Source organism: Megalops cyprinoides, chromosome 17 (genome assembly GCF_013368585.1).
Source record: "Megalops cyprinoides isolate fMegCyp1 chromosome 17, fMegCyp1.pri, whole genome shotgun sequence".
Lineage (NCBI taxonomy): Eukaryota > Metazoa > Chordata > Actinopteri > Elopiformes > Megalopidae > Megalops > Megalops cyprinoides.
The window spans coordinates 24,899,920-24,912,970 of record NC_050599.1 but is presented as its reverse complement, the minus strand read 5'-3'; the positions used below and the strand labels follow the sequence as shown (position 1 = coordinate 24,912,970).

Below are 13,051 nucleotides of genomic sequence, written 5' to 3'. Positions count from 1 at the left end.
TCTAACAATGTCAACACTTTGTGTGGTAGGCTCGCTTTAGTTGTGTCTTGTATTCTGGAACAGAACGTAAATCGGACACTCTTGCTTGCACGCGTGTAACTCAAAGACATCACATTCCCATTTGTATGAATGGCATTTGCCTATAGCTCTGTACCTTGGTTCATAATTGCATTCATATTTGAGACAACTCCTTGTAAGCTATGACCAACTGCCTGACCATGGTGAATGATAAAAACAACCGTATGGTGGCAGACCAGCCCAGGTAACGACACGTATTTGTTCTAGCCATTCATTCCACCAGCTGAATTTAATTAGCACAACTCTTCAGCCAGGTAGAGAAGCTAAGTAGTGAAATCACCTTGTATAGTGAAAGGCTAGAACAAATACGTGGCAGGACTTTTACTTTCTGAAGCCGGGGTGTTCACCTCTGCACTTAACAATATCTCATAGGGAAAGAAACGGATGACTTTCATTTTAAGGAAATTGATTGGACGTCCCTATATATTTTTGGTGCAGCTCAATCTTGTAGGTCAAAGCATAGGCGTAGATAGACATGTAACTGACCATCCCAGTTAGACCATACAGTGCGTGGCACGTCGAGAGACAGCTCAATGTTTTCTTTTTCGAAACATAAGTTTATCTTTTATTCTTCAGAGGCTTTCGGACATTCGTTTTAACTTAGCATGAAGTAGCATCTTAAAAGGCTTCAACTGAAATGCACTGAAACTAACACGGACACGACTCGCGTCACGATTTAAATCCCCTGCACACCGTGCGCACGCTTACAGTGTGGGGGTGGATGGCAAGCGCTTCCTATTGAAAAAAATTCTACCACTGTCTCTGACGCTCATTGGACGCAGTGAAGGCAACATTATCCAATGAGCAGGCGTTTCTGGGTGGCTAAACTTAAGCGCTGTGTGACGCAATTTTACATTCATAAACCGTAGGCAGACACATATTGGACGAAGAATAAATAAACATATGGGGCGATCTAGTACCGTATGCGCACAGTAGCCCTGGCCAATAGCAGAATGTCGTCATGCGCTCTGACGTTTCAGACCGAACTTTTTGACAGCGTTACAGTATTTTAAATGGTCACGTTTTTGGTCCGTGAGCGAGACGCTCAAAATGGAACGAATGAGAGGGAGAGGAAAGGGACGAAGCGAAGCAGCCAATCACACGCGGTTACCAAGCGGACCTGAGACGGCGTTTGACCAATGAGATTTCTCCCACCTGACGACCGTCAATCAGCTGAGTAGTTGAGTGTCTTTCCCGTAGGTTCTACAGTATAGCTGGAGTTGTCGGAGCGAGCGGTCGAGACGCGCACCAGATGAGTTGCACGAAAAATGTTACTCACAGACTTTGGACTCGAAAACATTTATCTCTGAACAGGGGAAGTTAGTGCAGTTACAGGAGTCAAGGCGGAAGAATGTAAACTTTTTAGATAGCTAGCTAGCCACTCTTGTTTTTTAAGTTTTTTTTTCTTTCAAGCTAGCTAGCTAACGTTTGTGTAAGTCTTCATTGCAGTAGCTAGGTAGCTAGCTAAACAGCTAGCTAGCCGGATTGCTAATTCCGTACAAAATAATGGCATGGGGCAAATGGGCTTCTTTTCCTTCCAAAAGTCAATGAGAAAAAGAAAAAACGTAATTCAAACTGCTTCAATGTGCCGACTGGACACAGACACTACCGGGAAGGAAGTTGACCAACCCGGAGATGTCCTCTCCTCTTCAAGGTAATGTTTGCTGGTGTTTTAAAATGTGTGTGTTACCGTTGCTTTCTCGCTAGCTTGTGTGCTAGCTGCGCGTCTGCGTCGAGTTACGATAGCTACCTAATCGATAGCGATCGCAAGTCCGAAATGGCTAACGTTAGCTAGTGGCAAATCAGCTGCCGTTGTTTTGAGGGCAGGTAACGTGAAGTTAGCTAACATTAAATTAGCTGACTAAGAAACGCTGAAAACGAAACCCGTTCACTGATAGCCGATACGCCAACTTTTGACGTTTTTACGCTAACCTGGCATAACGCAAGACCGAGAGCTACAGTAGTTAATTCGTCCTGTTCGACGATGTTGATATGAATGACTATTGATAGCTAGCGAGTTTGTTCGATCGTTTACAGTTACGATGGACTAGGTGGTTAACGTCAGTCTAACCACCTAGCTACAACATCAGTTCCAAACCGTACTGTATTTAATGTAGTCCGATTGTAATGTTGTTTGTAAGCTACTTGGTCATATTTGGGTATGGCTGGGTAGATCTAGATAACTTTGACTTGCTTCGAAGTGTAGATAGCTACAACGTTTTACTCACTCTCGAGTGCCGACGTTGGCTTAGTAGCCAGTTGGAGCGATCGCCTGGTTGTGTAAGGGGGATCCATCGAGCAATTATGAGGTTAACGAATGGTTACCTCTTAGGAAATCACAGCTAATTACCTCAGGTAGTCTAACGTACATCGTTTGCAGGTGGCCAGTTAGGCTGGCTAACCGTTAGCCGAGTAGCTAACTCTATAGACACCAAACGAAAGCGTCGGAGTGTGAAGTCAGGCACACATTCTGACGATACCAGCTAGATTCAAATTTGCCTCACAAAATGGGTTACGTTACTTAGCCCGTTGCTGACAGTAGCTTTGAATTAACGTTAGCTCGCTGGTTAGGAGTGCTCCGCACAGTCTCAAGGACAGGCAGGGCACAGTATTTTTTGTCCCTGATTTTTAGAAGTATATTAAATTTACATATAGTATTTGTATATGTGTGTATATGTCGGTATACATTTGTACACGCAAACATACACATACACATACATATATATAAACATAGATATATATGGTATTTATGGAAATAATTCTGTAAGCTGTGTATATACAGCTTATAAACTGCCTAACGTTGTGTTTATTTGGGAGCTGTGCATGAATCAGTAGATAGCCAGGTAGTCTAATTTCGCTAGCTATGAAAAACGGATGAAAGCGGCGGTAGTTAACAACACAGTCAGTTATTAGCAAAGTTTCTTTTTGTCTTAGCTGTACGAGAATGATAAAAACCAACACAACGTCCATTTAGAAGCGAATGTAACTGGCTAAAGCTAGTTATATTGGACATCTGAACTTTCATAGTGTTGGACTGAAAAGTGCCGTTGTTGGAAATTATACAGACTATCTGAATAATTCATTTATTTGGGAGGAGCCGGTTTCTAAGGCAACCTGCTGACTGTTTGTGGAAGCATAAAGAGTCGAAGGACAGAATGGGGGTGTTAAGGGAACCCGGCCACAGACCGTGAGGAAGATGGGAAATTTTTGCATACACAATCTACTGTCGCATGCTTGTAAGTTGTTGACAGTACATCACTTGTGTCCTTAGAATGTTTTCTTTTCGTAGAACATATTCCAGGATTCATTTTGTTGCTGATCTCTGATTGGAAAGCAGCTTGTTTATCAATATAAACGATTTCATCTTTGTCTGAAGAAGAGGTTTGTAGTGATGAGGTTTAAATTTAAGCCAGTGAGTTACTGAATTGTGAATTTTTTGTGTGCGTGTTGTGGGGGGGGGGGGGGGGGGGGGTGTAAAGCAGCAGGCACGAACCGCACTAATCAAATTTATGCTTGCACAGGGACACGTGGTTAAAACAAGAATTAACGCCGGGTATGCACCGGTGGTTATCCCAAAACGAACAAAAGAAGATGCTTTATCTGACTTAAAAACATCTTGCTGAACAGTGGTATTACTTTTCTTCATTGTATTATTATATGGATTATTACCAGTGACCAAGTGCGGTGTAGTTTGATGGGTGTATGAGTAAGTCAGGTGTTAATGTCAGTCTACCTCTGTGCTGGTTGATGAGGCACACTAAAACATGGTTGTCAAGGTTGTGAACCAGGTCTGAAAAAATCATCTTAACAAGTAGAATAGGCAGTAATGTTGGGCTGTGAGATGCCCTCCGTTTTAGTCCTAATGAGAGTGATTCCCCAGGTTTAACAAATGCATAATTTGTCTCCAGTGTAGTTCGTGTTCTAGTCGGTGTTGTCCCGTACTCTGCCCTGTCTGTCTGACACCTTGGTTGTGGTTTTTGCCGAACCACCTGCCGATCCGCCTAGGATAGCAGTCTCTGCTCATGGATCATTCCACAGAACTGCTTCAGCTGAAAGATCTTCACACAGACACAGTGAGCTACCAGAAACAAACTATCATGGAGGGAACCTAATGTTGCAGTTTTGTTACTGGCAGTCCTGTTGAGAAGTGAATTTGAGGGGAGGCAACAGACGGGGGGTTTGAGAGAGGGACGGAGAGAGAGAGGGACGGAGAGAGAGAGGGAGTGTGTGAGAGAGAGGGAGTGTGTGAGAGAGAGAGAGTGTGTGTGAGAGAGAGAGTGTGTGTGAGAGAGAGAGTGTGTGTGAGAGAGAGAGTGTGTGTGAGAGAGAGAGTGTGTGTGAGAGAGAGAGTGTGTGTGTGAGAGAGAGAGTGTGTGTGTGAGAGAGAGAGTGTGTGTGTGAGAGAGAGAGTGTGTGTGTGAGAGAGAGAGTGTGTGTGTGAGAGAGAGAGTGTGTGTGTGTGAGAGAGAGAGTGTGTGTGTGTGAGAGAGAGAGTGTGTGTGTGTGAGAGAGAGAGTGTGTGTGTGTGAGAGAGAGAGTGTGTGTGTGTGAGAGAGAGTGTGTGTGTGTGAGAGAGAGTGTGTGTGTGAGAGAGAGAGAGTGTGTGTGTGAGAGAGAGAGTGTGTGTGAGAGAGAGAGAGTGTGTGTGAGAGAGAGAGAGTGAGTGAGAGAGAGAGAGTGTGAGACGGGGGGAGAGAGACAGTAGGACCCTGGAAATATTGATGGAGAGAGGAAGCAAAAGAGCAGAGAAGAAAGCACAAATACATAAAAGAGGATGAACCAAGGGAGGTATAGAAATAAACTGCACTGAGAAAGAGAGAGGAGAACAGGAGTGGGGGAGAAGAGGATGGGGAGAGGAGGGGGGTGAGTTTCGCTCAGCCAGCGGGAGCGCGTGAAGCTCTGCTTCATCTACGAAGCTGCCTGAACGCTGAGAGGTAACCATCTGCTGCAAACCGCTCCCACGCAACAGCGGCTTCAAAAAGCAACCTATGGATCTCTCCCATTCCCGGCTCCGAAGAGCTCCGCAGCTGCGCTCTCAGGCATCCGCATACACTGACAGCAAGAAACCGTTCATTTAAGCTGCAGAATATTGCAAATCCCCAAAGGCCATTTAAATTTTAAATCTGTAGAGTTAAACCCAACTAAAGAAACAGAATTTTTGTGCACTTTTGTGCACAAAAGGACGATTGGTAAAGCAAGAAAGAAAAACTTGCCAGTTTTCGGTTTCAACATATTTAAGAGACTATTTCGTATACCTAGATGGATGAAAATGTTTGTGGAACCATAGTGCGGTTTTCCCAGAGACTTCCTTTCAAAAAGGATGTCCCACAGATGCATGAAAGCAAGAAGAAGGTTCCCGTTCTAATGCAGAGGACAGACTGCACCTCTAACAGTGTGAGAGGAGCAGTTTTTCTTATTAAAGCGATTGGTTTGTGAGGCCCCTGTGGCATTTCCTTTTTGAGAAGGAGGGTGTGGGCAGGTCTTGTGTGTGTGTGTGTGTGTGGCGGGGTCCGCGGCAAGGGCAGGATGTCATGCGGTGGAAGTGTGTGTATGAGGGTCGGACGCGGGGCTCCTTTCGGGCTCCTCGGCCGCTGCCCCTCTCTCCTCCCAGAGCGGCGCTAGCGGCAGCAGCATTAGAGGAGGGTCCCTGGCTGGCAAGATGACTAACTCTTGCCTCATGGAAGTGACTCACGCGGTCCGGGGGCCGGATAGACTCGCCCGCCGCGCGCTGTTATTGCGCAACGCTCAGCCGCCCCGACAATCGCAGGCCAGCCCATATAAGGACTTCTGCCCCGACCCACCTCTCCACCCACCGCCTTTATTACTCAGAGCCCCGCCCACCCATTGCTGAAGAGTTCCCTCCCTCCCTCTGTGAGGCTTCACTTCTCCCTCCTATCCACTCTGCCTCTACCGCTCTCTCTCTCTCGCTCTCTCTCCCTCTCATCGCTGTGGAAGAAAAGGAGACTGTCAAACTCTGCCTGTAATTGTGTGCCATTGATTTCACTGTCATGAGTTTACAAAACAAACCACGGAGGCTAGTTATTTATCTAACAGCTTAGAAAGAGAATTAGAAATCTGTAAGAAAGAGTAAGAGAGAGAGAAACAGTAGAAAGAGATGTGAACATTCATTGAAGAGTGGGTCTTGTTGCAAAAGCGAAGAGGCAGAAGTTACTCAAAGTAAAAGTCAACGTGAAGTAAGCAAATTGAGACTCAACGTCTCAGAAAGTAAAACTGGAAATTGAGAAAAAAAGGTGGATCAGATGGTCTTTCCTCCAGTAACCGTTAAGAAATGACCAGGTAGTGTAATGTTTTTTTGGAAGTTGCGTGGGGTTAGAACTGCTTGTCCACCCTGTGATAACTCGGACTCGTGATATGAAGGAAAGGCTTGTCGGGGGCCTAGCTTTGAACCGGCGGTCCCGTCTGATAACAGGAGCAGAGAGAGGGGGAGAGGAGTGTGACAGAACAGGCAGCACGAGTCAGCAGAGCTGGGGGCAAAGTCCCCAGGCCATAGAGCCAGTGGGAGAGTGGAGGAAACGGGAGGAGCCGCCGAGCTGGCACACAGCCACAGAGCGCCGTCACCACTCGCCGCGTTAGCCCCCGCCCCTCCCGCACGACAGATTCATCAGCGTCAGTCACGCCTTGTTGGCCGTCAAATGAGCACGCGCCGTTGCAGCTTTGGACGGCGCTGAGCGCGAATGTCCGAGCTGCCGCGTGCATTACGCTACATTTAGCAGAAGCTGTAAACTCTCCTCTAATTGGTGCAGGAACAGTTATCCATTTAGTCTTAACTTTCGACTGAAATTGGTAGTCATAATTGATCCGATCGGAGTCTGTTATGATTATCGGGTTCAGTTCCAGTACCATTTCAGCGGACTGCAACTGAAATGGAGTCTGGTAGCGTGAACGAAACTGTGCTCATTTTGAGGCAGTCAGTGTAGGTATGTCAAGGCTTACCATGCTGTCTCTGACAGTTTTCTGTTAAACCAAACCAAAGCAAGGACCAAAAAGGAAGACTGTCAAACGGCTGTGCAACTTCAGGATTTTAATACACGACAGTCCCCCAGATCCCCCTGTCAGGGCCCGTGGACCAAAGACCATCACTCAGACCGCTCCTCACCCAGCACGGTTGCCATGGTAAACAGGTCAGACAGTTACCTCAAAGAAAAAAAAAAAAAAAACAGAGCGAGGGAGAAAAAAGCAAAGCCGTTTGGAACAGTGGCTGGAAGGAGGCCCTGCTTGTTCACTGGTGCAAGGTGGTGCTCTGAGCTATTCAAGGCACTTTGCGTATGGCCTGCACAGACCACAGCCCGCTATGCATTTAAGCCAGAAACGCACACAGCACACCAGATGGGTTATGGGTCTGCTCGTTTCCAACAAGAGATTTAGCGGTGGTTTGAATTTGCGCAATGTGGAGGCGATCGCTGCTCACAGGCTCGGCAGATCCTACAGAGCTGTCTGCCGTGGCGCCTACAGTCCATTCGCTGCAGTTAACTGGGACAGAGAAACCGATTTATGGCCACCGTGTTCTTGGCCCCCTCTCGCCGCGTTCGCTTAAGCGCCGGTCTGGATGAATTAGCGGGTGGTTTGTGTCGCGCCCGTCGGGCCGGGCTCCGGCAGCCCCCTGTTCCATTTATAGCCCGCTGTTGCTATCGGAGACGGGCGGCAGAGTCCGCCGGGTCCCTCGGCGGCGGTCGGCGGCTGAGACCCCGGCCGAATCGCCGCACCCCCCCATCCCCCGGCTCAGATGCGGGGCTGTAAGCCGCCGGGAGGCCGCCGTCCCAGCGGTTACATAACCGGCCTCGAACGCGCGAGCGGATCCCTCCCCGCGCACGCAGCCGACAGCGGCGGGGGGAACGCAGCCAGAGGAAAGAGCAGGAATTATATATAGACTCAGCGGCTGCCTCTTAATCTGCATCCAGGAGAGGAGGAATTCAGCGCGCTGCTGCACCAGTGCCAAACACCGTTTAAGCAGAGGTTAGCAAGGCCTCCAACGTCAAGTGGGCATCCGAATGTCTCATCAAAGCCGCTCTTTGTGTGCGATGCGGTGGAAGCAAAGCCCTTTTAACCGTCAGTTCTGAGTGCTCTTTAAAATCTTAACACGGCCTTGCTTTTCTGTCAGTGCAGATTTGGGGGGAGGGGGGAGCAGTGTTTTGCGGAAACTGTGTAGGTGAACATCTACTTGAACGGACTGAAAGGAAGTCCAAACTATAGAGGAATGCCGGAGTGAGCAGCTGGAACACACATTTTTAGCCATCGCCGTCTTAACTACAACAGGTTCTGTCTGTACAGAGAGCAAGGAGAGAGCTGATTCATCAGCCTTCAGCTCCATTAATTCAAGCCTTAACTTTTAAAATGCTTGACAAGGATGGCTTTGTTAGGCTCCATTTGTTTTTAATTGGCGGTAAGAGGTTGTCTTTAGGCGGTGTTCTGGGGCTGCGGTTGTAACTCTCCTAAAGCTTCCCCTAAAGGGCTGCGTGGCGGAATGCTTTGTGGAATTTCCTGCCTGACCTCGGCGCTGACCCGCGTAGCTGGGCGAGCGCATCCCGGTCCCTCGCTGGGGTTTGGCAGTCACACCAGCTCAGACCGGGTGCAGGGACGCACCCCGGGAGGGGACCCAGTAAAGCTTACCGCGCCGGTCCCGTCGTTTAATGGTGACGGTTTTTCAGGGGTTTAATGGTGTGTGAGAAACGCCTGTTTTGGGGTGTATTGAACTGTACACATGCAGGCGTATCGTTTTGCTGAAAGGTTTAAGTATGAAAGTCAGATAAAAGTTGGTGTTTTCCTTGGAGCTTGAAGAGGTTTTGGCTTCGGGCAGGTTCACGGTAATTCCATAAACAATGGGTCTGTTCATTACACAGATCTGATGCAAACCCATCCAAAACCACTGTGTGTTTCACACTCAGCGACTGCCCTGTGGACACACTCCCTCCCTGGCGTGTGAGTGTGTGTGTGTGAGTGAGTGTGTGTGAGTGTGTGAGTGTGTGAGTGTGTGTGAGTGTGTGTGAGTGTGTGTGAGTGTGTGTGAGTGTGTGTGAGTGTGTGTGAGTGTGTGTGAGTGTGTGTGAGTGTGTGTGAGTGTGTGTGTGTGAGTGTGTGTGTGAGTGTGTGTGAGTGTGTGTGTGTGAGTGTGTGTGTGTGAGTGTGTGTGTGAGTGTGTGTGAGTGTGTGTGAGTGTGTGTGAGTGTGTGTGAGTGTGTGTGTGAGTGTGAGTGTGTGTGAGTGTGTGTGTGAGTGTGAGTGTGTGTGAGTGAGAGTGAGTGAGAGTGAGTGAGAGTGTGAGTGAGAGTGTGAGTGAGAGTGTGAGTGAGTGTGAGTGAGTGTGAGTGTGAGTGTGAGTGTGAGTGTGAGTGTGAGTGTGAGTGTGAGTGTGAGTGTGAGTGTGAGTGTGAGTGTGTGTGTGAGAAGGGGTGGGGGTGCTCTGCCTCACAACTTCCTGTGCCTTGGAGAGGTGGGAAGTCCACCTCCACAGAGCGTAGTCTGCTTTTACTCTAATGTCTGTATCCATGGAGACCTACATGGCCATCGTTTTCCATTTGTCCAGTTACCACCAGTGCTGGGCAGCAGTGACCTGTGATCAGGCCTGTGGCTTATGGTTCCGAGCCCAGCCCCTTAACCCCTGCAGCACACGGCTGTGTGGCTCCACAATCAGTGCACTGTAAGGCGAGACGCAGTGAGCCCATAGTGTGGTCTCTATAGGCTGCCGAAGCTGGCTGTCTGTTAGACTGAGCTTGCTCCCACATGAGAGAGCTCCACTCTTTGTCTCTCTCTCATCCACTCTTGCTTTTCCTTCATTCTCTCCCTTTTTATCCCCTTCCTGGCCTGGTATTTGGGCTGCGGTGGTATGGAGCAGTACCATAGGGCAAGGTACTTAACCCAGTAAATATGCAGCTGTATAAATGGATATAAAGTAACCTGTGTAAGTGGCTCTAGATACGCTATATGGACAAAAGTATTTGGCCACACCTGTTTTTCAGGGGTTGGGCTAGGCCCCTTATCTCTTAATGCTTCAGCATACCAAGACATTTTGGACAATGCTACGCTTCCAACTTTGTGGCAACAGTTTGGGAAGGCCCTTTTCTATTCCAACATGACTGTGCCCCAGTGCACAAAGCAAGGACTATAAAGACATGGTTTGATGAGTTGGGTGTGGAAGAAGTTGAGTGGCCCGCACAGAGCCCTGACCTCAACCCCATCGAGCACCTTTGGGATGAACTGGAACGGAGATTGCGAGCCAGGCCTTCTCGTCCAACATCAGTGCCTGACCTCATAAATGCTCTACAGAATGAATGGGCACAAATTCCCACAGAAACACTCCAAAATCTTGTGGAAAGCCTTCCAAGAATAGTGGAAGCTGTTATAGCTGCAAAAGTGGGACCAACTCCATATTAAAGTATATGTATTTGAATACAATGTCATTACAATGTAATGGTCAGGCGTCCGAATACTTTTGTCCATATAGTGTAAGTGTGTCTGCTAAAGGACAGTAAGAGAATGTAGTGTATGTGGAAGCTGCTGTTGGTAGAGAGAGAGCTGATGGTAATGTGTGTGTGTCTCTCGCTCTCTCAGGTACCTGCTGGGCCGCGGTGTGAAGCGCAAGCGCAGTGCGAGCGGGGAGCGCGCCCCGGGCCTGCCCTACCCGCAGCAGCGGCAGCTGATCCTGGACCTGTGCCTGCACAAGCTGCAGCGCTGCTACGCGCAGGCCGAGCCCAGCCTGCGGCGCTCCGTGCTGCTGGCCAACACCCTGCGGCGGATCCAGGACGAGATGCGGCGGGAGGGCGTGGACCCGCCGGCCGCGCCCGCCCCGTCGCCGCCCCGCGCCCCCACGCCCCGGCACGAGCCGCCCCCGTCCCCGTGTCCTCCGCCGCCCGGCGAGGAGGCGCACGGGCCCGGCTCGCCCCCGCCCCCTCCTCCCCCTCCCCCGGCGGACTCGCTCTTCGGCTCCTTCGAGATCGCCAACTCCACCAGCTACCTGACGGACCTCGCTCTGGACGACATCTTCGAGGACATCGACACCTCCATGTACGACTCGTCCGACTTCTCCGCCCTGACGCCGTCGGCGGTGGACGAGGGCCTGAAGCCGGCCCCCGCCTGCGCCCCGGCCGGCCCCCTGCAGTTCTGCCTCTCCGACCTCAACGAGCTTGACCACATCATGGAGGTTCTGGTGCGGTCCTGAGAGCTCCACCGCATCATGGAGGTCCTGGTGCGGTCCTGAGAGCTCCACCGTATCGTGGAGGTCCTGGTGCGGTCCTGAGAGCTCCACCGTATCGTGGAGGTCCTGGTGCAGTTCTGAGTGAACCGGACCGCATAATGGAGGTCCTGGTGCAGTCCTGAGAGCCTGACTGCATAATGGAGGTCCTGGTGCAGTCCTGAGAGCCTGACTGCATCATGGAGGTCCTGGTGCGGTCCTGAGAGCTCCACCGTATCGTGGAGGTCCTGGTGCGGTCCTGAGACCTCGACCGCAACGTGGAGGTCCTGGTGCGGTCCTGAGACCCCGACCGCATCATGGAGGTCCCGGTGCATTCCTGAGAGCTCCACCACAACATGGAGGTCCTGGTGCGGTCCTGAAAGCCTGACCGCATCGTGGAGGTCCTGGTGCGGTCCTGAGAGCCTGACTGCATCGTGGAGGTCCTGGTGCGGTCCTGAGACCTCGACCGCATCGTGGAGGTCCTGGTGCGGTCCTGAGACCTCGACCGCATCGTGGAGGTCCTGGTGCGGTCCTGAGACCTCGACCGCATCGTGGAGGTCCTGGTGCGGTTCGGAGAGCTGCAGTCTCCCTGGTTTTTTCCATTTGGGCTGGGAATAAGTTGTTTTTAAGACAGTATATTTATATTTTTATACAGAATACTATATTATATGAAATATATTTATGTAAAAAGACAGGTGCCTGCCTGACACACACCTACTGTAGAATGAACAGCACATTGTTCGCCACTGTCTGAGTCAGACTCGCCGCCGACACCTTTTTCTAGCCGGAAGGAGACCTAACTTTTAACACGCAGGCACTTCAACAGCGAGAAACAAAAAAAAAGTATTCCCACCGATGTCTACCGCACTGCAAAAGTGCTTCGGATAAAAGACTGATGGAAACGATAACGTTTTTTCACGAACGCAACCCCTATTTATTTTTTGCGAACCGATTTCAGCGCGAGTTCCGGCAAGGCGTTCTGGCCTGCGGCGGACCGGCATGCACATTCGAGACTCGCCCCAACTCACTCTACCTCTGCGCGCCCCCGCGAAGGGCAGCCTTGTGCCCTGCTCCCGACGCGGGAGCTCTCTGCCCCCGCCCGAAAGTCACGCCGCGGGCCTGACCCTCTGCATCTCACTCCTCTTACTCCTCTCACACCGTCTGTCAGCAGCCAGGGCCAGTCAGAAGCTCTCGGACTTTGAAGAGCTCCGTCACAAGTACAGAACAACCTGTAGTCCCACACGCGGGAAGGGGGCTTTTATTTTTTGTTTGTTTCTGTGGCAACCCTCCCACCACGGAAAACAAAAATTGTGCCTATATGGAGAAGAGAAGACTGCCGTACTCAAGCTGCACACTGTGGACTGCAACAAGGACACACTTGTCTGTAGAACATAATCTGTTTTGTCCAGTTTCATTGTTATAATTATTATAATTATTATGGGTGATTTTTTATTATTATTATTATTATTGTTTGGATCTGTGGTCAGTTGTGGTTTTTGGTTCTGGTATGTGATTCTGTCCTTTAAGAAGCCATCTCCCACGATGCGAGCCTGTGTTTGGTCCTGCTCCGCACCCCCGCTCAGTGCGTGGCTCACGCCGCCAGTCGAACCGCCGCAGTCGCCACCGGCGGCAGCTGCCAGCCCCCTGTCATTGCTTTGCCGCGCTGTGTACCATTAAAGCTGTCCGAGGCCAGTCGTCACTTTACATGAAATCATTAGTTTTTTTTTACCATAGGGTCAAAGCCCAGTTCCAGAGGAGGTTTATTCCGTGCATATTTCTGCTTCCTAA

General features: G+C 50.0%; 1 protein-coding gene across 1 annotated transcript; it reads left to right on the top strand.

Moving 5' to 3' along the window:
• The first annotated feature begins 1,306 nt into the window (after positions 1-1,306).
• LOC118791777 (SERTA domain-containing protein 2-like) lies at positions 1,307-11,618 on the top strand. The gene is made up of 2 exons (XM_036549203.1): positions 1,307-1,732; positions 10,645-11,618. Exons 1-2 carry the CDS (start codon positions 1,590-1,592, stop codon positions 11,249-11,251), a joined length of 750 nt encoding a protein of 249 aa, XP_036405096.1. The 5' UTR covers positions 1,307-1,589; the 3' UTR covers positions 11,252-11,618.
• Positions 11,619-13,051: the final 1,433 nt, after the last annotated feature.